Source organism: Kogia breviceps, chromosome 5, assembly GCF_026419965.1.
Source record: "Kogia breviceps isolate mKogBre1 chromosome 5, mKogBre1 haplotype 1, whole genome shotgun sequence".
In the NCBI taxonomy this organism is placed as follows: domain Eukaryota; kingdom Metazoa; phylum Chordata; class Mammalia; order Artiodactyla; family Physeteridae; genus Kogia; species Kogia breviceps.
This window is the reverse complement of record NC_081314.1, coordinates 78320773-78347054: the sequence shown is the minus strand read 5'-3', so window position 1 is coordinate 78347054 and position 26282 is coordinate 78320773. Positions and strand designations below refer to the sequence as shown.

At 39.9% G+C, this 26282-nt stretch overlaps 2 protein-coding genes and 1 long non-coding RNA gene across 7 annotated transcripts in view; 1 reads left to right on the top strand and 2 right to left on the bottom strand.

Annotated features, from left to right (window-relative positions):
- Positions 1 to 634, bottom strand: part of RNF168 (ring finger protein 168) — a 54395-nt gene extending 53761 nt beyond the window's left edge. For 2 of the 5 annotated variants that reach the window (XM_067034313.1, XM_067034314.1), the window contains exon 1: positions 38 to 551. The gene's annotated coding sequence lies outside the window, so the exon portion shown is untranslated. Of the gene's footprint in view, positions 1 to 37 lie in introns of all 5 variants that reach the window. The other 3 variants (XM_059065225.2, XM_067034316.1, XM_067034315.1) reach the window with 3 other exon arrangements.
- On the top strand, positions 282 to 25403 carry LOC136794254 (uncharacterized). Its single transcript, XR_010840726.1, has 3 exons — positions 282 to 755; positions 3397 to 3454; positions 25229 to 25403. It is a non-coding gene; the product is annotated as an uncharacterized lncRNA (long non-coding RNA).
- SMCO1 (single-pass membrane protein with coiled-coil domains 1) lies at positions 3952 to 9763 on the bottom strand. Its single transcript, XM_059065248.2, has 3 exons — positions 9578 to 9763; positions 6702 to 6851; positions 3952 to 4901 (listed from the first exon to the last, which is right to left on the bottom strand). Exons 1-3 carry the CDS (start codon positions 9625 to 9627, stop codon positions 4457 to 4459), a joined length of 645 nt encoding a protein of 214 aa, XP_058921231.1. The 5' UTR covers positions 9628 to 9763; the 3' UTR covers positions 3952 to 4456.
- Positions 25404 to 26282: the final 879 nt, after the last annotated feature.

Here is a 26282-nt window from a genome sequence, read left to right as displayed (position 1 = left end):
ACAGTTTTGTGTTTAAATATTATGCCCAGCAGCCTACCAGAATTCAGAGATTGGGAGTATCAAACGTCTTGAAGTAAAAAGATGTTCTGCTGGCAAGGTAAACAGTACGACCCTGGAAGGCGGTGTATTTGTCCATGTTTAAGACAAACATCCGGAAAGAAAACAAATGAACCTTGGCCGCTCCCAGGCATTAACAACCGCTGCGGCAGGGAGGACGATGGGCTCTGGCTCTCTGGCGCCGCAGTAGGCTGGCACCAAGTTCCCCTCCTCCCTCTTACCAGGTGAGGATGCTCTCTTAGTTCCGGGCAGCCAAGCGCGAGGCTGCCGAGGCGCGCAGCCGCCAGGCCACCGCTCGAGAAAGAATGCTGCTTTCGCCCGGACGCCGGGCTCTGCTGGAGCGGGACTCCAGTTTTACCGCTGCTGTGGGGCCGCGAGCGAGCACTGCCCGGGTCTCTGAGTGCACCCCTCGTCTTTCTTCGGTCAGCCAGAAAGCCTTATCTTGGCTGCAGTGCTGTAGCAAACCAACAAGGGCTAGTGACGTCACACCTGCCCGCCAAAACAGCCCCTCCCACCTTAGAGAACAGACCAAGAGCAGAGAAGGCTAAAGTTCGGCCGGGAGGGACTTCCGGGCCTGCGCGCGCCGCCTGCCCCGCCCACGGGAGAGCACCGTCGCCTTGCGTCGCAACCCCTGCAGCGCCACTTTTCCCGCGTGATTCTTGCTCCCCGAGGCTGCGGAAACCCGGTAGTGTCGCAAGGTTAGTCTCTGGGCAGAAAATGGGAAACCTCAAAACAAACTAAAAACCGAATAGTAATTTTAAAAATTCTTTCCTCAGTACTCCTGAGAATACCCTTCTGTTTCCGTTAATTTGTAACTAAGCCTCTTAGGTCGCTTTCCAAAGTTCTTGGAAAAGCGTCTCCGAGAAAGGCTGTGGTCAGAGAATCCACAAACTTTCTGCAGTTTAACAGGCACTTGGGAAACAAACTTTGGTGCTGCTGCCACGATCCTGGGGCTTACTACTTTATTGTTAAATTTCAGTCTAGAGCAATCAGAATTACAAAGGAAGTCAAAAGGAAAATATTTTATCTTTTTATGCTTTTGGAATAAGTTTTTCTACTTTGGTATTGAGTTCTTTTACTGACAACTGATCCTACTGAATTGAGTTGTATGAAAAAGTAGATTTTGGCTAAGAAAACGGTGGGGATTATATAAAGACTGTGATTTCTAGTACTTAAGAACCAAACTTCATAGAGACAAAGTACAGTTATTAATGGATAGAGAGTTTCAGTTTTACAGATTCTGGAGACGATTGGTGGTAATGGTTGCACAATTTTATGAATGTAAATATTTAATACTGCTGAACTGTACACCTAAAAGTGGTTAAGGTGGTTCTCACTACTGCACTTGACTAGTCTTAAAAAAATAATTAAAATTTTTTTAAAATGGTTAAGGTGATGAATTTTATGTTATGCGTGTTTTACCATAATTTTAAAATTTTTGGAAAAAAAACGGGTCTGAGTTTTCTGAGGAAATGCTAAATAGCTGTGGACGAAGAGAAAAGAAAGTCACTGTGCATGTAAATAGTCATTAAGGTCTTTTGGGTTTGCTGAGGTCATTTAGGTGCTGGAGATGAGTGGTTTCCAGATGAAAGCAAAGCTAGGAGGTGTGGATCCTTTCTAGAGAGCTTTGGAAGTTTCGTGGGGGTTTTTTGGTTTTTTTTTTGTTTTTTACACGATTTTGTGTATTTTTTATTTTTATTTTTTTTAAACATCTTTATTGGAGTATAACTGTTTTACAATGGTGTGTTAGTTTCTGCTTTACAACAAAGTGAATCAGTTATACATATGTTCCCGTATCTCTTCCCTCTTGCATCTTAACGCGGATTCAAAGAACCGGTTGTCATCCAGTTGTCCATAGTATCAATCCCTTAGCCTGGAATTCCAGGCTCCCTAATGTGATCCCAACCTCCTTTTCCTGTGGAATCTCCTATTATTCTTTTAAACATTCAGTTATGATCTATTCACTGTCATACAAATCTTGTGTTTGGGGGCCATTGCTTGAAATCTCAGTTCATCCTAAATGAGTTGCTTCGTGGCTTTGCCTCCTCCTTCAAGGATCAGTTCAAGGCACTTCCTCTAGGAGATATTTCTCCAGCACACAATGATACCCCTCCCCTGAACTGACTCATTTGTATATTGCCTAGTGATTATGGTTTTTATTGTAGTCTTATTTTAACTCTTGCATTTTGATTTCTATTTTCCGGTACCTGTGTCTTGTGTAATGGATACATTTTATGTGCTTCCTCAGATTTCCCTGGCCTTGTTTACTTTGTGGACCCACAGTCCTTTCCTCTGCCTGGGGCTGACCAGTTGCATTTCTGGAATCTCTGGCTTCTCCTGCACTTCTGGGATCCTGTGAAACACTGCACTGAACATTGCAGTCACTGGCTTCCCAGTGGCTGCTAGGAGGGCTTAGATGATGCATCCTGAAAGTATGAGGGGGTCACTCCCCACAGAGCCAATTTTGACCAATTGAAAACAGTAGAATTTGTGAACACAACAGAGAAATTTTCCTTCCTTCTTCCTATTGAAACCAAGCCCCTCTAAAATCGAGTTTCCCTGCCAAGTTTATGATTAACCTCTCTGTAGAAAACTTTATTCCCTTTTTTGTTCCAGTAGGATTGAGGTCTATCAAAGAAAAGGGGGGGATTGAAACCAAGCAGGACCCTGCAGGGCCTTCCTGGCTACAAAGGCCCCTCCATGTCTCCTGTTTCTTGTAGGAAACAAAGGCTTTTGTTTCAAGCAGTTACAAATTAGGGAAGGGAGGAAATGCAGAAACAAAGGAAAAGCAGCCAAGTAGAAAAATTAATAATAGGTTAAACAATACTTCAGTGATAAAACAGTCCTATTTCCTTCTCAAGGGATGTACAATGATCTGATGTATATCTTTGAGTTGTTCTGCAGAAAGTAAGGCTCACCCCACCCAGGTGGAGGATGGTGACTACATGCTGATCACAAGCACTAGACCCTAAACTTGTAGAAATCGGTTGATGATTAAGATTCCGGAAACATCACCCTATTACCTAACAACCAACCAATCAAAAGAAAGTCCGTGAGCTGCAACCCTCACAACAAAAGTTGCCTTTAAAACCCTGCTCTGGAAGCCACAGAGGAGTTCCTGTCGTTTTTCCAGCACTAGCTGCCTGTTCTCTTTGCTTGGTGCCCTTCAATAAATGCTGCACTTTCCTTCAACACACCCCCATGTCAGTAGGTTGGCTGTGCTGCATGGCGGGCAAACAGACCAAGTTTGGTTCAGTAACACTTCCAACACATGGTTTCTCTCTCTCTCTTTTTTTTTTTTTTTTGGCATGGTGTCTCTAAACAATGTGTCTGGAGAAGGACAAGACTGAGTGCATGGATCTAGCAAGCAACCTATTGTCAAGGAGGAGCCAACAAGGTAACACATCATCTTGTATTATTTCTCATCCTTCTCTACATAACAGCCTTCCAAAGTGTTACTCATTCTGGTTGTCCTGAATTTGTACCTCCCAAATAAAGCATCAGTACTTAACTTTTACCTGTAGGGCAGGATCCACATTTTAAAATGTTTCTGTTATTCACACTACCTAGTGCATGGCATTTATTCAAAAAATATTATAAATAGGACTTGCCTGGTGGTTCAGTGGCTAAGACTCCATGCTCCCAGTGCAGGTGGCCTGAGTTCGATCCCTGGTCAGGGAACTAGATCCCACATGCCACAACTAAGAGTTCGCATGCTGCAACTAAAGATCCCACACGCGGCAACGAAGGTCCCGCATGCCACAACTGAGACCTGGCACAGCCAAATAAATAAATTTTTTAAAAAATTATAAATATATGGTCAGTGTGTGAGAGTTCCCTTGCTAGTACAAATAACTATGGAACTGTACTAGAGAGAAAACGCACATCAACATACAAAATATATTAGATGTTTTATTTATTTATTGCTTTTAGTACATACATTCACATGGTTCAAAATTCAAAAAGTACAAATGGATTAACATTGAAAAGACTTCCTCCTACATTTGATCCCTAGCCCCTCAGTTTTCTTCCCTGAGTAAACCAAGGTTATCACTTTTTAGTGTATTTCTCCAGAAGAAGTTTATGAAGTTTATAGATATAGTAGCCTATATGTTTGTTTTTGCCCGTTTTTTTTCCATTTAGCAATATATATCGGAAATGAATATTTTAAAACAACACATCTTGGTGATAACTCCATATTACTATACAATTACACGAAGAGCTTCTTCGTTCTCTTGTATTGCTACACAGAAAGTATCCACTGTATCAGTATATCATAATTTAACACTCTCCTCACTTTTGCTATAAAAATAAGCCTGTAATAAATTGCTTGTATGTATTTTTTTCCATTTGCAAGATAAATTATTAGAAGTGTAATCTCTGAGTCTAGGGCAACAGGTTAGCTTTTGGCTGATGGTATCAACTCTTCTAGGGATGACTTTTGCTCTTCAGGGGCCCCCACTGCTTTTCCCTTCTCAATGACCTGAACAGCCTTTAGCAAACCATCCTGCAGAGCCTGGTTCTTTACCATATTAGTGATCATGAAATTGATATCTTTTATATACATTTGCCTTACTTTAGCAATGTAGTGTTCTGCCTTGTTACCATGTGCTACAAAGAAGGTACACAGTGCTGTGATATCTCCTTCTTGCATCCCATGCTCCTCCAGGACAGACTCCCACACAACTCTAACACGCTTGTTCTTGACTTTTCGTCTAAGGATGGAGGCTAAGGTGGGAAGACCTCTCACCAGATCTGGCAGCTTCTCAAGCACACGAGTGTGCAAGCGGATGAGTACTTCAATGACATAGCTGTATAAAATATTCAATTCCATTGGAGTGAACCTACAAAAAATGTGGAGAGCTTCTTAAGCATTAGAACTCTTTACATACAAACATAAAATGAATTTTATTACGATAATTCAAAGAAGTATAAACCTACTAGGAGAACTGTAAGCAGATACGGTAGGAGGTCCCCAGAGAAAGAGAACCAGGCATGGCTCTCTTGACATAAGAGAAGCCATTTTTGACCTAAGCCATTTTGTAATCTAAGCCTGGCCACAGTGCTTGACCTTGAACAGGTCTCAGTAATTCATGATCTTAATGGGAAGTGAGGGAATGCAGGAACAAAGGAAAAGCTGTCAAAAAGTAGTTTAGTGATAAGAGTCCTAGTTCCTCCTCAAGGGATATATATAACAATCTGATACATATCTTTTGAGTTCTGCAGGAACTGAGGTCCCCACCCAATGGAAGATGGAATAATGATGTTGACCTTTTCTGACCCTTATGACTTCAGTCAACTAAAGCTTGGACTCTGTCAACCTTTGCCCCAGTTCGCTGCTGAATTCTCTGTTCAAGCCCCTTCATGAATACGCATGTACCCTTAGCTTAAAACTACCCCAGTTTTGCTGTTTGGGAAGACACTGCTTTGGGAAAGATCCCTGGTGTTTTCCGTACTTGCTACAAGTAATACATCCTTTCTTGTCCCAATCTTTGGCTTGGTTGTCCTTTGGCTCAACACCCACCAAGAGGTGAACCCAGTTTTCAGGTAACAACCAGCTGTTGCAGTTTAGAAAATGCTTACTTTAGAAATAGGGCCTGCCAGTGTTCATAGTAGTTATTTACAATAGCCGAGACATGGAAGCAACCTAAGTGTCCATAGACCAATGAATGGATAGAGAAGATGTGATACATATATACAGAGGAATGTTACTGAGGCATAAAAAAGAACAAAATAATGACACTTGCAGCAACATGGATGGCCCTAGAGATTATCATAATTAAGTAAGTCAGACAACAACAAATACCACATGATATCACTTATATGTGGTATCTAAAAAAGTTATACAAATGAACTTATTTACAAAACAGATTCAGAGACATAGAAAACAATTTTACGGTTACCAGAGGGGAAGGGGGGAGAGATAAATTAGGAGTTTGGGAATTACAGATACACACTATTAAAAGAATTTTTAAAAAAAGAAAGAAAAGAAAATAAATAGGGCTTGCACTAAACCGGATAGCTTAGATCTCAGGCCACTCATACTATAAGTTTCTCCATGGCAGAGGAGTTATATTATCCATCTCTATGTTAGTAAGACTTTGGCAAGCAAGGGACTCTGAGATGCGTACCACAGTTCTGGCAAGTAAACAGGTGCTCAAATTAATCTCTTTTGAATGAATGAGCGTAAGAAAATGTAACTTCTTCACAATCCATTGTCGAAACCATATTAAGAAACCCAATTTTAGGGACTTCCCTGGTGGCACAGTGGTTGAGAGTCTGCCTGCCAATGCAGGGGACATGGGTTTGAGCCCTGGTCCAGGAAGATCCTACATGCTGCGGAACAACTAAGCCTGTGTGCCACAACTACTGAGCCTGCGCTCTAGAGCCTGTGAGCCACAGTTACTGAGCCCGTGTGCTGCCACTACTGAAGCCCGCGTGCCTAGAGCCCATGCTCCACAACCAGAGAAGCCCCCACTTGCTGCAACTAGAGAAAGCCCGCGTGCAGCAACGAAGACCCAATGCAACCAAAAATAAATAAATAAATTTGTTTTTTAAAAAAAGAAAAAAACCCAGTTTTAGAATGACCACAGCAAGCTCTCACAAAACCACAAAATTCCACTGATTTCTGATTGGATACTCACTTGAATGACAGAACTGCTGTCCACAGTTCATCTTGCGCAGCTTGGTTTGCCAAAGTCTTGCTATGATGTTCAAATTTCTGTGTCAGATTATCCTTGGTGAAGTCCAGTTCTTTAAACTGTGCTTCTAATGCTTGGAGTTTGTGGTCTACTCTATACGATAAAAGAATCAAGGGTTAATTTAGGTCAGGGCACAAAACTAAGGTTCTGTCTTAATACAAGGCTATAATACATTATTTATAACCACTATCAAATATGAGTAGCTATTTACGTTTTAAGATTATGAACAGATGTTCCCATTTGCCATTCTCTAGTCATCATCCTAGTTCTGGCATTCCTTATATTGCCAAACATGTGAATTGTCTAATTACCTCAATTACATGCCATGTCTTGTCTTTGTACCATACTTTATACGTTAAAAAATATTTTATACAAGCTTTAATTTGATTCTCACAACAAACATTAGAAGTAAAGCAGTCATTTTTACTATTTACAGATAAAGAAATTGAGTCTCAAAAAGATTGAAACTGAACTGTTACATAGCTGACCAGTGTGGAGACCAGTATTTATTAAGGTGGCTTTCTCTGCCTTATTCTGACTGTCCAAGTCCCAACCATCAAGGATAAGCTCAAATTCCACTGCCTGCTTGAATCCCTCAGCCTTTCTACCTGAAGATCTGCTCCCTGCCTAACTTCTCTCTCACAAGACTGCCTCTATCACTTGTCACTCCCCATCTCGTCCTTTATTTTTAGTTAGCTTTTCATGATCTAAGTTGTAAGCTCTCGGAGGGAGAGGATCAGAGACTATTTCTTGGACATCTTTATGCCTGTCCCCCAATACCTATAAGAGGCCTTACACAGAAGTAATAAAACATGTCTCCTATGATTGACATTTGTGATGTTAGTGAAATGCTAAGCAGCGTAACAGCAAAAGGGGGATCTGAGTAGCTCTGAACAGCCCTGATCATTAGAGGGCGCTGTGGCACCAAAATTATGTCTAACTGAACCTCAAAGAATTGGAACCACACAACTCACTTGCCTGAAGCCACCCAAATTGTCTTTTTTTTTTTTGCTGTGCGCAGGCCTCTCACTGTTGTGACCTCTCTCGTTGTGGGGCACAGGCTCCGGACGCGCAGGCTCAGCGGCCATGGCTCACGGGACCCGCCGCTCCGCGGCATGGGGGATCCTCCCGGACCGGGGCCCGAACCCGTGTCCTCTGCATCGTCAGGCAGACTCTCAACCACTGTGCCACGAGGGAAACCCCAACCCACATTCTCTTTCACGAAGGAAATGATACACACACAGCCACTTCCCCGATTTTCTATGTCCCCAGTCACCCGAATACTGTTGTGGTTGCCTAGGGTTCTTGAACATTTTCTCTTCTTGGTCTTTACTTTCTCCCAAGGCTAATTTAGCTTCAGGTACCACTCCTCTCCTAAGCTCTAGACCTGTATATTCAACTATGTTTTGCACATCTCCACCTGGATGGTGATGTCAAACTCAACTGTCTTACGCTGAATCTACTAAATCCCTCCTCCGTCCTCTCGCACCCCATCTTCAGAAATTTCGGCAATGAAATTTTCTCATTGCTTTGGATTCTATTTACATATAGATAAGGCTCTGTACGAAATGTGCATTTTTGTAGTATAGGCCTGCATGACCTAATATGCCAGTAATCTCTGTCTGCAAGTCAAAACGATGATATCTGGCAAACTCTTTGTATTAACTTTTAGACCTTTAGGAAGATACTGCTTTTAGGTCATCTCCAGCTTGAACTGTAGAGGTAAACTCTAGCTTGTCATTCAGTATAAAGGTTTACAATTGGAGCAGTTCTTTGGAATATTTTCACCAAAAGGCATTCCCGATCATTCCAAATAAATCCTAAACAACATGTCTGCAAATCTGCATTTCTACTACAATTCGCCATCTCAGTTAATGGCATCACCATCTACCCAATTCCTCAAACTAGAAATCTCAGAATAACTCACCATTTTTTTCCCTTCCTCTCCATCAGCGTGTCTCTAATCTACCCCGTCCTCTCTATCTCCAGTAAGCCAGTTAATCACCATCTTTCACTTGGACCTAGGATTACAGTAGTCTAACTTGATTCCTCCTTTCCACGTCCAATCCATTCTCCAGAGATATTCTTCTAAAACACAATTCTGATCTTATAATTTGACTGTTATATACGTTTTATGCTGCCGACTTGCCCAGTGATATTGCTGGAGCCAAGTTGGATTTCCTCGGCAGGAAACATAGGCTCTTTACCCTTCACCCCATCTTCTGCCAGTCCTCTCACACATCCTAGTCACCAGTCATATGAGACATCTAGCTGCTGACTGAATACTGTATGCGATTCCAAGCTTCTATGCTTATGCACTGTTTCCTCAGCCTAGAATTTCTTACCGTATTTTTATTTCTTGTAAACTCCTACTCACACTTTCAGATCCAGCCTAAATGTCCCTCTATGAAGGGTTCCTTTTCCTAGTGTCAAAGGCAAAATTCATTCCTCTCTTCATGTTCTCATAGCCCTTTAGGAACATCACCATTATAATGTCAGTCACATTAAATTGTAAGCATTCTTGAATACGTCTGTTATTCCTAAGGGTATGAGCTCCTTGAGGGCAGAAACCACATGTTACTTATATTTGTAAACCTGGCATATAGGCACATGCATTAATTGAATGGAATTATAGCACCTGGGAGTAGATTTTTCTTTATTATTAATTGACATTTTTTAAACCTGAACACTTTAACAGAGAAAGAATTCTAATTAGCATGTCCGTAGTTCTTTGCTTATTTTTATTCTTCATTCTTCTCTTACTCATCTTCCCAGAAAAGCAGACCCATGCTTGCTCCCTCCCTGTAGCCATTAGCAACCTTTTCATTGCCTCCTTTAAGGATATCAGGGTTGTGGTTTCATTGTTCATCTTCTTAAGGCAAAATGAAAAAGAAACAAAACAAGCAAAACAAAAACCCAATAGAGGTTTGAATCCAGGGTTTTCTGCTCTTTTCAACTCAGCAACAGGCAGCAGCAGTGTGAGTATTCGATCTGAATTCTGCCTGAAAGGTCACTCAGTACAAGAAGCTTTTAATAGCTTGTACATCCAAATATAGTTTCAAAGAGCTGATCCTGTGAACACAGGTCTCCTGGGATGCACTATAATATTTGCCTTTGAAAAGTGACCCATAGTTCATCAACTAGTACAACAACCAGATGTTATTGTGGCTCTGTGTGTATTCTGGTAAATGGATATACGGGTACACAATGTATACATATACTAGGATTAAATTTAATGGAAATATTACTCTCTAATTTTAAGAGCTTAATTATTCACTTATAATCTCAATTAGGTTTAAAGAAGCCCCAGACTTTTTATGATGTATTATATCAATGCAAAAAAATCTGACCATCCTTAGAAACTTATATTTATTGTAGTATTAGATTAGGTATTGGAAATAAAAACAGACATAAAACAGGATTCCTGAATTCAAGGGGTTTAAATACTAACTGGGGAGATACTTAAAAGGTAATATATACTTAAAAGAAAATATATATAAAATGTGTGCTGAGTAGATACAGACGGTAAAAATCATAGATGATGAGAGAGTAGGTCACTGAAGCCTTGGATAACTGAGAAGCACTCACACTGAAGCTGGGATTTGGTCTTGGCCTTAAATGAAATGTAGGTCTCTGATTATCAGAGAAGAGAGAGAAGAACATTACAAACTGGAGAAAATGTGTGGGTAAATTCACAGGGGTAGTTGGCAAGGTACATGATGTGGTCAGGGAACAATGAGTGAGAATTTTGTTGACTTTCTCTCAACAAAAGATTCATGTGAGAAAAAGAAAAACAACACAAACTGGTAAGAGTCAGGTCATGGATTTATTCATTCATTGAATAATTTATTCATTATTTGCTGAACACCATAAATATAAATTGAATGGGAAAAACCAATGAATGAATGATCAACACTATTCTAGGTATTAGGAATAAAATGAGTAAGGCAAAATCCTTGCCCTAAGAAGCATACTAGTAGGGAGACTGAAAACGAGGATTGCAAAAGAGTTCTAGCCAGCCTGGTAAGCAGTTTGGACATATGTGAGGTGTTGGTTCTGTAAGTTATTCTAGCACTGTTGTTTAAGATGGATCCAAATGGGAATGAAACCAGAGGCAGAGCTGTCCCTCAGGAGACTGGTATCGCAGTCAGATGTGAAGTGATCAGATTACAATGTCTGTCCTTGGAGTGAAAAGGGAAAGGGACAGACCTGAGAGACAGTATGAGTCCCCAGTGCCTCCTGGGGGTTGGAGTCAGTAAGTCTCACATGAATTTTCAGAAAAGTTTGGGTGTCCTGAAGGAATCAAGTCCTTCCTTGCCTCAGTGGGAAAACCTTGCTAGGGTCTTTGTATCCTACCCAGTGGCCATCCTCCCCAATACCTCCCCACCCCTGCTACGTTTTCCTCATTAACAGAATATAAATCCAAATATTGCTTAAGCATTGGGCAGCTGTGTGCTTCAGGGGACTCTGGATCTACCCACCCCCTTAGTCACAAGGGTGGTGAATCTTGATTAGACCAAGCCAATCACAGTAATTTTATTATCGTTGCCATTATCATTGGTTTAGGAATGGGCAGGTGGCAGAATTCTGGCCTATGAAATGTGAGAGGACATTTACTGTGGGGCTTCTGAGAAAACATTTTTTTAAACTTGTGATAAAACATACATAACATAAAATTTACCATTTTTGGTTGGGGGGAGTGAGTGAAATGGGTGGAGGTAGTCAAAAGGTACAGACTTCTAGTTATAATAAATAAGTCCTGGGGATGTAATGTACAGCATGGTGACTGTATTTAATAACACTGTATTATATATTTGAAAGTTGCTAAGAGACTTGATTTTAAAAGTTTTCATCACAGGAAAAAAAATTGTAACTGTGTGGTGATGGACATTAACTACACTTACAATGGTGATCATCATGTACTGCATACGTATATAGAATCATTATGTTGTATACCTGAAACTAATACAATGTTGTATGTCAGTTATATCTCAATTTAAAAATTTTACCATTTTTGACCATTTTAAGTGTACAGTTGTGTGACATTAAGAACATACACACTGTTGTCCAAACATTACCACCAATTCCATCTCCAGAACTTTTTCATCTTCCCCAGCTGAAACTGTACCTATTAAGTACCAACTTCACATTCTCCCCTCTCCTTCAGGTTTCCTCCTGAAACCACCATTCCACTTTCTGTCTGTGAATTTGGCTATTCTAGCTCCTCACATAAGGGGAATTGTGTCTTTTTGTGACTGGGAGAAGAGTTTTTCTGATGATAAAAAGAAACACATGGGAGAAAATGTTCTCTTCATCCCTCAATATTGTTGGATTTTCCTTCATATGATGCCAGGGACTGCAGCATCCAGCCTATTACGGCCGTGAGGGGAACCAGCCTCAGGAAGTAAGCCAAGGCAGCAGATCAGAGAGAGGAAAAGAACCTGTCCCAATGCAAAATAGTATGGAAGTTCCTCAAAAATTAAAAATAGAACTACTACTCTATGATCCAGCAATCCCACTTCTGGGTATACATGTATATCTAAAGGAAATGAATACCAGGTATCAACAAGAGACCTACACTCCCATGTTCACTGCAGCATTATTCACAATAGCCAAGATATGGAAACAAGCTAAGTGTCCAAGAAAGAAGAAAATTCTGATGTTTGCAACAACATGGATGGACCTTGAAGGCATTATGCTAGGTGAAAGTCAGACAGAGAAGGACAAATACTGCATGGTACCACTTATACGCAGACTCTAAATATAAAGTTAAATTCATAGAAACAGAGAGTAGAAAAGTGGTTACCAGGGACAGGGGGGTGGAGGGTGGGGAATAGAAAGAGATTAGAAAAAGGGTAAAGTTTAAAAAAAGGAAGAAAGAAGCTGTCACTGAATTAACCTCCCCTAGAACTGTTTCATTGCTAATGTGCTTATGAGGAATAACAACTTTGCCTTATTGATTAAGCCTTTTATAGTTGGGGCTCTGACCTTAAGGAGTTCAACAAAGTGAAGGAGACTTTTTTTTTTCCCACACTGTGCAGCATGTGGGATCTTAGTTCCCCCACCAGGGATCAAACCCGGACCCCCTGCAGTGGAAGCAGAGAGTCTTAAAGACTGGACAGCCAGGGAATTCCATGCAGGAGACTTTATACATCAAGTTCTTCTTTGTTGGGGTTTCTTCAGAAGCCCTTCATTTCTCTGGAGCTAACATGAGTTTTATTATGGGTAGACCTGTGGCCAGTACCTTGACAAGGAAATAAAACAGAGAAGGAAGGAAACAATGGTGGAAACTCTCACGTAACCTGGCATCTCTGTCCTCAGCTCACTCAACATGAGCCATTGGGGGACCAGCCCCCAGCCTCTGGAAGAATGTTTAGAACAGGGTAAAGAGCAAATGGTTTGGCTCTGGGATCTGAGCCTGCCAATTCCACCCACCAGTGCTGCTTCCTCTAGGATGTTGCCTTCCCATCCAGATCCAATACTTGTTCCCTTCTCCCTACTTGCACTGACCACCTCTTGCGTGTACAGACCTAAACAGAACCTGCTGATCATTCCTTCCTTGATTGTCTCTCTGCTATTTGGCCTGTTGTCTGCCCAATCTTTGAATTTCCTGATCTCTTTTGTCAGGCTCACCTTCTGGACCCTCCTTGTCCCCTGTCATATTGCTTTCCAAACTTTTTTTTTTTAACTAATGAACTTTATTTTTTAGAGCAGTTTTAGGTTCCCAGGCAAAAGAGAAGAAAGTACAGAGGGTTTTTATATAACCCTCCTGTCACACAGACTCACCCTCCCCCACAATGGACATCCATGTACCACAGCAGTACATCTGTTAACAAATGATGAACCTGCATTTTCACATCCTTATTATCCAAAGTCTCTAGTTTATGTTAGGGTTCACTCTAGGTGTTGTCCAGTCTATAGGTTTTGACAAATGCATAGTAATCTGCATCCACCATTGTAATATCATACAGAATAGTTTCACTGTGTGCTCTGCCTATTCATCTCTCCCTCCCCACAAACCTCTGGCAGCCACTGATCTTTTCACTGTCTCCCTAGTTTTGCCTTTCCCAGAATGTCATATGGCCAGAAGCACACAGTATGTAGCCTTTTCAGATTGGCTCCTTTTTTTTCTTTTTTTTTTTTTTTGCGGTACGCGGGCCTCTCACTGTTGTGGCCTCTCCCATTGCGGAGCACAGGCTCCGGACGCGCAAGCTCAGCGGCCATGGCTCACAGGCCCAGCCACTCCGCGGCATGTGGGATCTTCCCGGACCGGGGCACGAACCCATGTCCCCTGCCTCCGCAGGCAGACTCTCAACCACTGTGCCACCAGGGAAGTCCTAGCTTCTTTTACTTAGTGATATGCATTTAACTTTCCTCCAAGTCTTTTCATGGCTTGATAGCTCATTTCTTTTCCTTTAAAAAAAAAAAACATTTAAAAATATTTATTTATTTATGGCTGTGTTGGGTCTTCGTTGCTGCGTGTGGGCTTTCTCTAGTTGTGGCAAGCAGGGGCTACTCTTCGTTGTGGTGCACGGGCTTCTCACTGTGGTGGCTTTTCTTGTTGGAGAGCACGGGCTCTAGGTGCACGGGCTTCAGTAGTTGTGGCTCGCAGGCTTTGTTGCTCTGCGGCATGTGGGATCTTCCTGGACCTGGGCTCGAACCCATGTCCCCTGCACTGGCAGGCGGATTCTTAACCACTGCACCCCCAGGGGAGTCCTGTTAGCTCATTTCTTTTTAGCACTGAATAATATTCCATTTCCTGAATGTACCAGTTTCTTTATCCATTCACCTACTGAAGGAATCTTGAATGCTTTTAAGTTTTGACAACTACGAATAAAGCCGCTATAAATACACATGTGTAGGTTTTTGTGTGGACATAGTTTTCAATTTATTGAGTAAATACCAAAGATCTCGATTGCTGGATTACATAGTAAGAGTATGTTTAGTTTGTAAGGGTCTTCCAAAGTGGCTATACTATTTTGTATTTCTACCAGCAATGGAGTTAGAGTTCTTTTTGCTCTGCATTCTTGCCGGCATTTGGTGTTGTGATTGTTTTGGATTTTGGCTATTCTAATAAGTGTGTAGTGGTATCTCATTATTTTAATTTGTAATTCCCTAATGACAAATGATGTCGAATATCTGTCATATGCTTACTTGCCATCTGTGTATCTTCTTCGTGAAATCTCTGTTCAAGTGTTTTGCCCTTTTAAAAATCAGGTTGTTTTCTTACTGTTGAGTTTTAGGAGCTCTTTGTATATTTTGAATAATGGTACTTTATCAGTTGTATCTTTTAAAAATATTTTCTTCCACAAACCTTTTTCATATCAAAGCTGCAACCTAGATTTCTGCCTGCTTTCTGTTGCAGGGTACAGATCTTTGAAAGAATGAGGAACTCAAGACCTAAACAGCAGTGCCAAGAACTAAATAGTACTTTGGTCTGCTAAAGCAAGCATTTGAGAAACAAGCATCTAAAGCAACAGCAGGTTTTCGTTGTTCATCCTAGAGCTGAATCAAGTACTAACAATTGAATACTTTGAGTACTATCTTTGAGTGCTGAACCCAAAGTACAGACACTAAGAGAGTAATGTTATTTCTGACCCAAGGAAAAGATCCAGGAGTTTTTGCCAGAGATGCAGTTACCAATAGTAAGTTTACTAATGGCCACCTTGCCCTAAGAGTTCTTGTAAGAGTAGCGCACGTGGATGGAAATAGGGCTTGTTAAAATGATACTTTGTCAGGGGGGCTGCCAACCTGGTTTTTCCCACTTTTTTAGATTGCTCACAGTGCAACCTTCAGGAAAATGCATTCAGTCCAGATATTTACCTACACCAGTACATCAGAGGAAGGGGTTCTTTAACTTGTGAATTTATAAAGACTACAAAAAGATTCATTGAGAATGTCTGAGCTCATATTCTTGAAAGAGAATTCCATACATTTTATTAGCTCCATCACCAGACCCAACCTTTCACCTGACGCAGTCATCATATAAAAGCAAGATTCAGACACAGTGCCAATTCCAGGCGATCACTCCATTTGCTTGCAACCTGCTTGCATTGGTTTCCTTTTCCCTCATTTCTAGATTCCAGTTTCTAAAACCTGGCTTGGTGTCCTTCAGGCTAAACTGTCCTTGGTCTCTGATCAGATTGGTACAAATTCTTGTTCTACCACTTCTTAACTCTGTTAGCTTGTGCAGGTTACTTAATATCTCTCATCTCCCATTTCTATATTTTAAAATGGGGGCCATCATCAAAAGGACTTTAGAGGGATTGAGCCTCAACTACCCACAGAGGGAACCTGTACTCTGTGTTGGCTATCTTCCCTTCTCTGTCTCACTTTCCTACTTCTGTACTATGGGTGCTTCCTGAAATTGTAACTGAACAGGACCCTATGGGGCCTTCCTGGGACAGAAACCCCCCCCACACACACATTTCCTGTGCCTGCCTATTATCTGTAGAAAAACTTTAGCCTCCTAGGCCTTCCCTGAGTTCCAGTGAATAAATTTAATCAGAGAAGTGAGAAAATGCAGAGACAAAGGAAAACAGTCAAATAAGAAAGATAATAATAGTTTAGCTACTAAACAAAGTCAAGGACCTTTCCTCCTCAAGGACTATAGATAATACTCTAAGCCATGTTCTTTGAGCTATTTTGCAGATACTGAAACGCTTGCTAGATGGAAGAAGTTAATCATACTCCGCCTACAAGCACGTAGATTCCAGACTAGTTGGAACCAGAAGGTTGATGCTGTTGACTCCTGAGTACCTCACCACCAACCAATCAGAAGAATGTCCATGAGCTGATCACATACCCTACAACCCTCTCCTCAGGATGTATACCCTTCTTCTTTTCCAATATAATTTCTGAGTAAAACCTGGGGAGTCAGGAGTTTGTTCTTTGGGACATGAGTCCACCTCTTCCCCAGGATTGCCAGCTTCCTCAGTAAAGCTATCTTTCCTTTTACCCAACACTTGTCTCTCAGTATTGGATTCTTGAGTGTTAAGCAGCTGAACCTGAGTTAGGTAACAGAATCATCTCACAAACTACATGCAATTCTCATCTCAGATCCTGCTCTGGGATAAACCAAATTAAGACTACACCCCTATATCTGTTTGACATTTCTTGTTCAAACATTAATCTCAAAGAATCTTAGCAGACCCTACTAGCTAGATTGGCTATTGACCCCCACTGTGTCTGTGTGATAGGCATGTTCATAGACAGTGGGGTTCTTACAGAAACTTCCATTAATGAACTGGTGAAAAACATAAAAATGGTTTAGCTACTTCAAATCTACTGATTTTTTTTTTTTTTTTTTTGGCCACGCCACATGGCAGTGGGATCTTAGCTCCCCGACCAGGGATCAAACCTGTGCCCCCTGCAGTGGAAGTGCGGAGTCTTAACCACTGGACTGGCAGGGAAGTCCCCCTCAATTTTTTTAAAATTAATAAGCGTTTAAAGAAAAGTGTTGGGGGCTTCCCTGGTGGCGCAGTGTTTAAGAATCCACCTGCCAATGCAGGGGACATGGGTTCGAGCCCTGGTCTGGGAAGATCCCACATGCCATGGAGCAACTAAGCCTGTGCAGCACAACTACTGAGCTTGCACTCTAGAGCCCGCTCACCACAACTACTGGAGCCCACGTGCCTAGAGCCTGTGCTGCACAACAAGAGAAGCCACCGCAATGAGAAGCCTGTGCACTGCAACGAAGAGTAGCCCCCACTTGCTGCAACTAGCAGGGGAAAGAAAGAAAGAAAGCCAGCGCACAGAAAAAAGACCCAACACAGGCAAAAATAAATAAATTTATATTTTTTAAAAAAGAAAAAAATCGAAGTGTAACATGCACACAGAAAGCTGTATATCATAAACTTGTGAAAATTAATAAAGGGAAACCTCCTTAAAAATGGCATCGAGAGGCTAGAAGTGGAAGCTCTCATGCAGTACCACTCAAAGTCAATTACAGATCCCAACAGAAGAATCATCAACAGGAAAGAATCACCAATTACAGGCCCCAACAGGAAGAGGTGTATGTTGAGTATCCTACAAGAATTCGACTACCCCAGCAACTCAGCCAATGAGAAAGTGTCATCACCCTGAACTCTCACTTTTCTTCAGTGTGCTTTCATTCAAAACAACCTTTTCCAACTTCCTCCTTTTTCTCTAAAATAACGTCCCTCTCCTTTGTTTGTTGGACTTGCCTATGGTGTTTGCTGTGGCTTATTTGTCTGAATTGCAACTCTGCTATTCCCAATTAAACCAATTTTTGCTGGTAAAATAACCGACTCTTTTATTTTTAAAATCAACAAACTTGATGAGTGTGATATTTTGATATAATAAGAAATACATATTTGGTCTCTGTCCTGGTTCTTGGCACAGAGCTTCTAAAACGCATTACTTCCTAAGTGATAAATAAGAGTAATAGGAATATCTCTTGTTATAATTGTTTTTTGTCCCTGGATCCTAAGACAGGTGAAAGAAGCATCTTTTATTATAATATTTGGTTTTATCCCCAGTTACTGAAACAGCTCCAGAGTGATAAAGGTGAAAGGATTGTCCTTTGTTATTCATAACAAGCCACTTTCAACAATACCTGAGTTTATGTTAGTGAGGCAATTTTTATTTTTTATTTATTTTAAATTTCTCATTTTTTTCCAAATTCAAAGCAATATAATTTGGTATCCTTTAATCCATTAGATTACATAATCCATGACAATATGTACAATGTTTTTTTTTTTAGTTTTTGAATTTTATTTTTTTTATACAGCAGGTTCTTATTAGTCATCAATTATATACACATCAGTGTATACATGTCAATCCCAATTGCTGAATTCATCACACCACCACCACACCCCCCTGCTGCTTTCCCCCCTTGGTGCCCATATGTTTGTTCTCTACATCTGTGTCTCTATTTCTGCCCTGCAAACCGGTTCATCTGTACCATTTTTCTAGGTTCCACATATATGTGTTAATACATGATATTTGTTTTTCTCTTTCTGACTTACTTCACTCTGTATGACAGCCTCTAGATCCATCCACATCTCTACAAATGACCCAATTTTGTTCCTTTTAATGGCTGAGTAATATTCCATTGTATATATGTACCACATCTTCTTTATCCATTTCTCTGTCGATGGGCATTTAGGTTGCTTCCATATCTTGGCTATCGTAAATAGTACTGCACTGAACATTGGGGTGCATGTGTCTTTTTGAATTATGGTTTTCTCTGGGTATATGCCCAGTAGTGGAATTGCTGGATCATATAGTAATTCTATTTTTAGTTTTTTAAGGAACCTCCATACTGTTCTCCATAGTGGCTGTATCAATTTACATTCCTACCAACCGTACAAGAGGGTTCCTTTTTCTCCACACCCTCTCCAGCATTTGTTGTTTGTAGATTGTCTAATGATTCCCATTCTAACTGGTGTGAGGTGATAACCTCATTGTAGTTTTGATTTGCATTTCTCTAATAATTAGTGATGTTGAGCAGCTTTTCGTGTGCTTCTTGGCCATCTGTATGTCTTTGGAGAAATGTGTATTTAGGTCTTCTGCCCATTTTTGGATTGGGTTGTTTGTTTTTTTAATATTGAGCTGCTTGAACTGTTTATACATTTTGGAGATTAATCCTTTGTCCATTGATTCATTTGCAAATATTTTCTCCCATTCTGAGGGTTGCCTTTTTGTCTTGTTTGTAGTTTCCTTTGGTTTGCAAAAGCTTCTAAGTTTCATTAAGTCCCATTTGTTTATTTTTGTTTTTATTTCCATTACTCTAGGAGGTGGATCAAAAAAGATCTTGCTGTGATTTATGTCAAAGACTGTTCTTCCTATGTTTTCCTCTAAGAGTTTTATAGTGGGTCTTAAGTTTAGGTCTCTAATCCATTTTGAGTTTATTTTTGTGTATGGTGTTAGGGAGTGTTCTAATTTCATTCTTTTACATGTAGCTGTCCAGTTTTCCTAGCACCATTTGTCGAAGAGACTGTCTTTTCTCCATTGTATATCCTTGCCTCCTTTGTCATGGATTAGCTGAACATAGGTGTGTGGCTTTATCTCTGGGCTTTCTATCTTGTTCCATTGATCTATGTTTCCGTTTTTGTGCCAGTACCATATGGTCTTGATTACTGTAGCTTTGTAGTATAGTCTGAAGTCAGGGAGTCTGACTCCTCCAGCTCCACTCTTTTCCCTCAGGACTACTTTGGCTATTCAGGGTCTTTTGTGTCTCCATACAAATTTTAAGATTTTTTGTTCTAGTTCTGTAAAAAATGCCATTGGTAATTTCACAGGGATTGCACTGAATCTGTAGATTGCTTTGGGTAGTATAGTCATTTTCACAATATTGATTCTTCCAATGCAAGAACATGGTATATCTCTCTCCATCTGTTGGTATTTTCTTTAATTTCTTTCATCAGTTTCTTATAGTTTTCTGCATACAGGTCTTTTGTCTCCCTAGGTAGGTTTATTCCTAGGTATTCTTTTTGTTGCAGTGGTAAATGGGAGTGTTTACTTAATTTCTCTTTCAGAGTTTTCATCATTAGTATATAGGAATACAAGAGATTTCTGTGCATTAATTTTGTATTTTGCAACTTTACCAAATTCGTTGATTAGCTCTAGTAGTTTTCTGGTGGCATCTTTAGGATTCTCTGTGTATAGTAACATGCCATCTGCAAACAGTGAGAGTTTTACTTCTTTTCCAATTTGTATTCCTTTTATTTCTTTTTCTTCTCTGATTGCCATGGCTAGGACTTCCAGAACTATGTTGAATAATAGTGGTGAGAGTGGACATCCTTGTCTCGTTCCTGATCTTAGAGGAAATGCTGTCACTTTTTCTCCATTGAGAATGATGCTTGCTGTGGGTTTGACGTATATGGCCTTTATTATGTTGAGGTAGGTTCCCTCTATGCCCACTTTCTGGAGAGTTTTTATCATAAATGGGTGTTGAATTTTGTCAAAAGCCTTTTCTGCATCTGTTGAGATGATCATATGGTTTTTCTTCTTCAGTTTATTAATACGGTGTATCACATGGATTGATTTGCATATATTGAAGAATTCTTGCATCCCTGGAGTAAATCCCACTTGATCATGGTGTATGATCCTTTTAATGTGTTGTTGGATTCTGTTTGCTATTATTTTGTTGAGGGTTTTTGCATCTATATTCATGAGTTATATTGGTCTATAATTTTCTTTTTTTGTAGTATATTTGATTTTGGTATCAGGGTGATGGTTGCCTCATAGAATGAGTTTGGGAGTGTTCCTCTGCAATTTTTTGGAAGAGTTTGAGAAGGATGGATGATAACTCTTCTCTAAATATTTGATAGAATTCACCTATAAAGCCATCTGGTCCTGGACTTTTATTTGCTGGAAGATTTTTAATCACAGTTTCAATTTCATTACTTGTGATTGGTCTGTTTATATTTTCTGTTTCTTCCTGGTTCAGTCTTGGAAGGTAATACCTTTGGAAGAATTTGTCCATTTCTTCCAGGTTGTCCATTTTATTGGCATAGAGTTGCTTGTAGTTATCTCTTAGGATGCTTTGTATTTCTGCAGTGTCTGTTGTAACTTCTCCTTTTTCATTTTTAATTTTATTGATTTGAGTCCTCTCCCTCTTTTTCATGATTAGTCTGGCTAATGGTTTATCAATATTGTTTATCTTCTGAAAGAACCAGCTTTTAGTTTTATTCATCTTTGCTATTGTCTTCTTTGTTTCTATTTCATTTATTTCTGCTCTTATCTTTATGATTTCTTTCCTTCTGCTAACTTTGGGTTTTGTTTGTTTTTCTTTCTCTAGTTCCTTTAGGTTTAAGGTTAGATTTTTTATTTGAGATTTTTCTTGTTTCTTGAGGTAGGCTTGTATAGCTATAAACTTCCCTCTTAGAACTGCTTTTGCTGCATCACATAGGTTTGGGATTATCATGTTTTCATTGTTATTTGTCTCTAGGTATTTTTTTTATTTCTTCAGTGATCTCTTGGTTATTTAGTAACGTATTGTTTAGCCTCCATGTGTTTGGTTTTTTTATATTTTTTTCCCTGTAATTCATTTCTAATCTCAGAGCATTGTGGTCAGAAAAGATGTTTGATATGATTTCAATTTTCTTAAATTTACTGAGGCTTGATTTGTGACCCAAGATGTGATATATCCTGGAGAATGTTTCGTGCTCACTTGAGAAGAAAGTGTAATCTGCTGTTTCTGGATGGAATGTCCTATAAATATCAATTGAATCTATCTGGTCTGTTGTTTCATTTAAAGCTTCTGTTCCCTTATTTATTTTCATTTTGGATGATCTGTCCATTGGTGTAAGTGAGGTGTTAAAGTCCCCTACTATTATTGTGTTACTGTCGATTTCCTCTTTTATAGCTGTTAGCAGTTGCCTTATGTATTGTGGTGCTCCTGTGTTGGGTGCATATATATTTATAATTGTTATATCTTCTTCTTGGATTGATCCCTTGATCATTATGTAGTGTCCTTCCTTGTCTCTTGTAACATTCTTTATTTTAAAGTCTATTTTATCTGATATGAGTACTGCCACTGCAACTTTCTTTTGATTTCCATTTGCATGGAATATCTTTTTCCATCCCCTCACTTTCAGTCTGTATGTGTCCCTAGGTCTGAAGTGGGTCTCTTGCAGACAGCATATATATGGGTCTTGTTTTTGTATCCATTCAGGAAGCCTGTGTCTTTTCGTTGGAGCATTTAATCCATTTACCTTTAAGGTAATTATTGATATGTATGTCCTTTTACCATTTTCTTAATTGTTTGGGGTTTGTTTTTGTAGGTCCTTTTCTTCTTTTGTGTCTCCCACTTAGGGAAGTTCCTTTAGCATTTGTCGTAGAGCTGGTTTGGTGGTGCTGCATTCTCTTAGCTTTTGCTTGTCTGTAAAGCTTTTGATTTCCTCATGGAATCTGAATGAGATCCTTGCCGGGTAGAGTAATCTTGGTTGTAGGTTCTTCCCTTTCATCACTTTAAGTATATCATGCCACTCCCTTCTGGCTTTTAGAGTTCTTGCTGAGAAATCAGCTGTTAACCTTATGGGAGTTCCCTTGTATGTTATTTGTTGTTTTTCCCTTGCTGCTTTCAATAATTTTTCTTTGTCTTTAATTTTTGCCAATTTGATTATTATGTGTCTCCGTGTGTTTCTCCTGGGTTTATCCTGTATGGGACTCTCTGCACTTCCTCCACTTGGGTGGCTATTTCCTTTCCCATGTTAGGGAATTTTTCGACTATAACCTCTTCAAATATTTTCTCGGATCCTTTCTCTCTCTCTTCTCCTTCTGGCACCCCTATAGTGCAAATGTTGTTGTGCTTAATGTCCCAGATGTCTCTTAGGCTGTCTTCATTTCTTTTCATTCTTTTTTCTTTATTGTGTTCAGCAGCATTGAATTTCACCATTCTGTCTTCCAGGTTACTTATTTGTTCTTCTGCCTCATTTATTCTGCTATTGATTCCTTCTAGTGTATTTTTCATTTCAGTTATTGTATTGTTCATCTCTGTTTGTTTGTTCTTTAATTCTTCTAGCTCTTTGTTAAACATTTCTTGCATCTTCTCGATCTTTGTCTCTATTCCTTTTCCAAGGTCCTGGATCATCTTCACTATCATTATTCTGAATTCTTTTTCTGGAAGGTTGCCTATCTCCACTTCATTTAGTTGTCTTTTTGGGGTTTTATCTTTTTCCTTCATCTGGTACATAGCCCTCTGCCTTTTCATCTTGTCTTTCTTTCTGTGAATGTGGTTTTTGTTCCACAGGCTGCAGAATTGTAGTTCTTCTTGCTTCTGATGTCTGCCCTCTGGTGGATGAGGCTATCTAAGAGGCTTGTGCAAGTTTCCTGATGGGAGGGACTTGTAGTGGGTCTATTTTTAATTTTTTATTTATTTTTTTACCAGAAATTTTTATTCATTTTTTAAACATCTTTATTGGAGTATAATTGCTTTAAAATGGTGTGTTAATTTCTGCTGTATAACAAAGTGAATCAGCTATACCTATACATATATCCCCATATCTCCTCCCTCTTGCATCTCCCCCCCACCCTCCCTATCCCACCAGTGAGCCAATATTTAGAAAGCCCCTAAAGATGTCGGTCTGGTCGCCAGGAGAATCAACCACGTGATTAGAGGGTTGGAATTTTCAGCTCTACTGCTCAACCTCTGGGGAAGGAAAAGTGGCTAAAGGTTAAGTTAACCACTAATGCCAGTGACTTAATCCATTATACCTGTTGTAATGAAGCCTCCATAAAAATCCTAACCAAAGGGGTTTGGAGAGCTTCCAGTTTGGTGAGCAAGAACACATCCATATGCCAGTAGGGTGGTGCACCCCAAACTCTACAGGGACAAAATCTCCTATCTTGGGACCCTTTAGGACCTCACCCTATGTATCTTTTCAACTGGCTATTCATTTGTATTCTTTAATATATGCTTCGTAATCAATTGGTAATAGTAAGTAAGCTGTATTCCTGGATTCTGTGAGCCGTTCTAGCAAACCATCAAACTTGAGGAGGGGGTCGCAGGAACCGTTGATTTATATTCAGTCATTCAGAGGTACAAGTGACAATTTGGGACTTTTGATTGGCGCCTGAAATGGGGCAATCTTGGGTGACTGAGCCCTTAACCTGTGGGTCTGTGCCAAATCCAGGCAGTTAGTTTTAGAACTGAGTTAAATTGTAGGACATCCAGCAGGTGTATGCCAAGAACTGGAGAATTGTTTGGGGAAAACCCCACACATCTGGTGTCAGAAGTATTGTGTATAGAGAGGAAATGGTGTTTTTCCTTTCAATGATTTATCACAAAGTGAACACATGTAAACTTAACCCAAATTTTAAAAATAGAATATTGCTAACATGCCAGATTTGTCATGGCCTTCGTGGCCTCTCCCAATTACTGCTTTCCCTCTCCTCCTAAAAGATAACCCCTATCTCATTATACATTAATTTTGCTTATTTTTGAAATTTTAACAAATGGAATCATACAGTATATATTTATAACAGCTTTACTGAGATATAATTCATATGTCATACAAGTGACTCATTTTAAATGTACAAGTCAAGAGTTTTTAGCATATTCACAGAGTTGTACAACCATTACTACAGCAATTTTTGAACATTTACATCACCACAAAAAGAAACCCTATACCTATCAGCAGTCATTCCCCATTCCTTCCTAATCCCTCCTCCCCCTGCTTATAAATTTGCTTATTCTGGACATTTCATATAAATGGAATCATACAATATGTTGTCTTTTGTGACTGGTTTTATTTACTTCGCATAATGTTTCCAAGGGTCATCCATATTATAGCATGGATCTCTATTTCATTCCTTTTAATGCCAAATAATATTCCATTATGTGGTGTTATGGACTGAACTGTGTCCCCCCCACCCCAAATTCATATGTTGAAGCCTTAACCCCGAATGTGATTTGGAAATGGGAACTTTAAATAGGTAATTAATATTATGTGAGGTCATATGGATAGAGCCCTAATCCAATATGACTACTGTCATTACAGGAAGAAGAAGAGTCACCAAGGAGGTACATGAACAAGAGAAAAGGCTATGTGAGGACACAGCGAGAAGGCAGCCATCTGCAAGCAAAGGAGAGAGGTCCCAGGAGAAACCAAACATACCAACACCTTCTTACTGGATAGCCTCCAGAAATGTGACAAATAATTTTCTGCTGTTTAAGCCATCCAGTCTGTGGTATTCTGTTATGGCAACCCCAGTAGACTAATGCATAAACCAGATGGAAATTCTAGAGCTGAAATAGGCGACAACTGAAATTAAAAATTTACTGGGTAAATTGGGCCCTGGAGATGAAAAGAGCAATGAATCTGAAGACAGGGCAATGGAAACTCTTTAAACTGAAGCACAGAGGAGTAAGGCTGAAAAGTAATTTACAGAGCCTCAGTAATCTGTGAGACAATATCAAGGGTTCTGACATATGTGTATTGGAGTTCCAGCAAGAGAGGGAAGCAGCAAAAACCAGTTGATGTTAGAAATATTTCCAATTTTTTTTAATATTTCCAAATTTGATGACACATTAAATTCCAAGAAGTTCAAAGAAGTCCAAGCAGAATATACATAAGGAAAAGCATACCAATGTGACTACAGTTGATTACACTGTATTGTATAAGTGAAATTTGCTAAGAGAGTAGAACTTAAATGTTCTCACCAATAAAGAAAGAGAGAGAGAGAAAGAGAGAAAGGGAAAGAGAGAGATGATGGTTGTGATAATTAACTGGATGGGGTAATCCTTTCACAATGTATACCTATATCAAATCATCATGTTGTACACTTTAAATATCTTACAATTTTATTTGCCAATAATGCTGAAAAAAAACCCAGCCATACCAAAGCACAACAAAATCAAATTGTTGAAAAAAGTGATGAAGGGAACATCGTAAAAGCACCAAGGAGGGACTTCCCTGGTGGCGCAGTGGTTAAGAATCCACCCGCCAATGCAGGGGACACAGGTTCAAGGTCTGGGAAGATCCCACATGCCGTGGAGCAGCTAAGCCCGTGTGCCACAACTACTGAAGCCCTAGCACCTAGAGCCCATGCTCT

Excerpts from the sequence above, each read along its gene's own strand:
- SMCO1 (XM_059065248.2), bottom strand. The coding sequence starts at position 9,627 with ATGAACAATGAAACCACAACCCTGATATCCTTAAAGGAGGCAATGAAA. Across the intron at positions 6,852-9,577 it reads TTAAAGGAGGCAATGAAAAG|AGTAGACCACAAACTCCAAG; the intron begins GTTGCTAATGGC and ends TTTATCGTATAG. Across the intron at positions 4,902-6,701 it reads ACAGCAGTTCTGTCATTCAA|GTTCACTCCAATGGAATTGA; the intron begins GTGAGTATCCAA and ends CATTTTTTGTAG.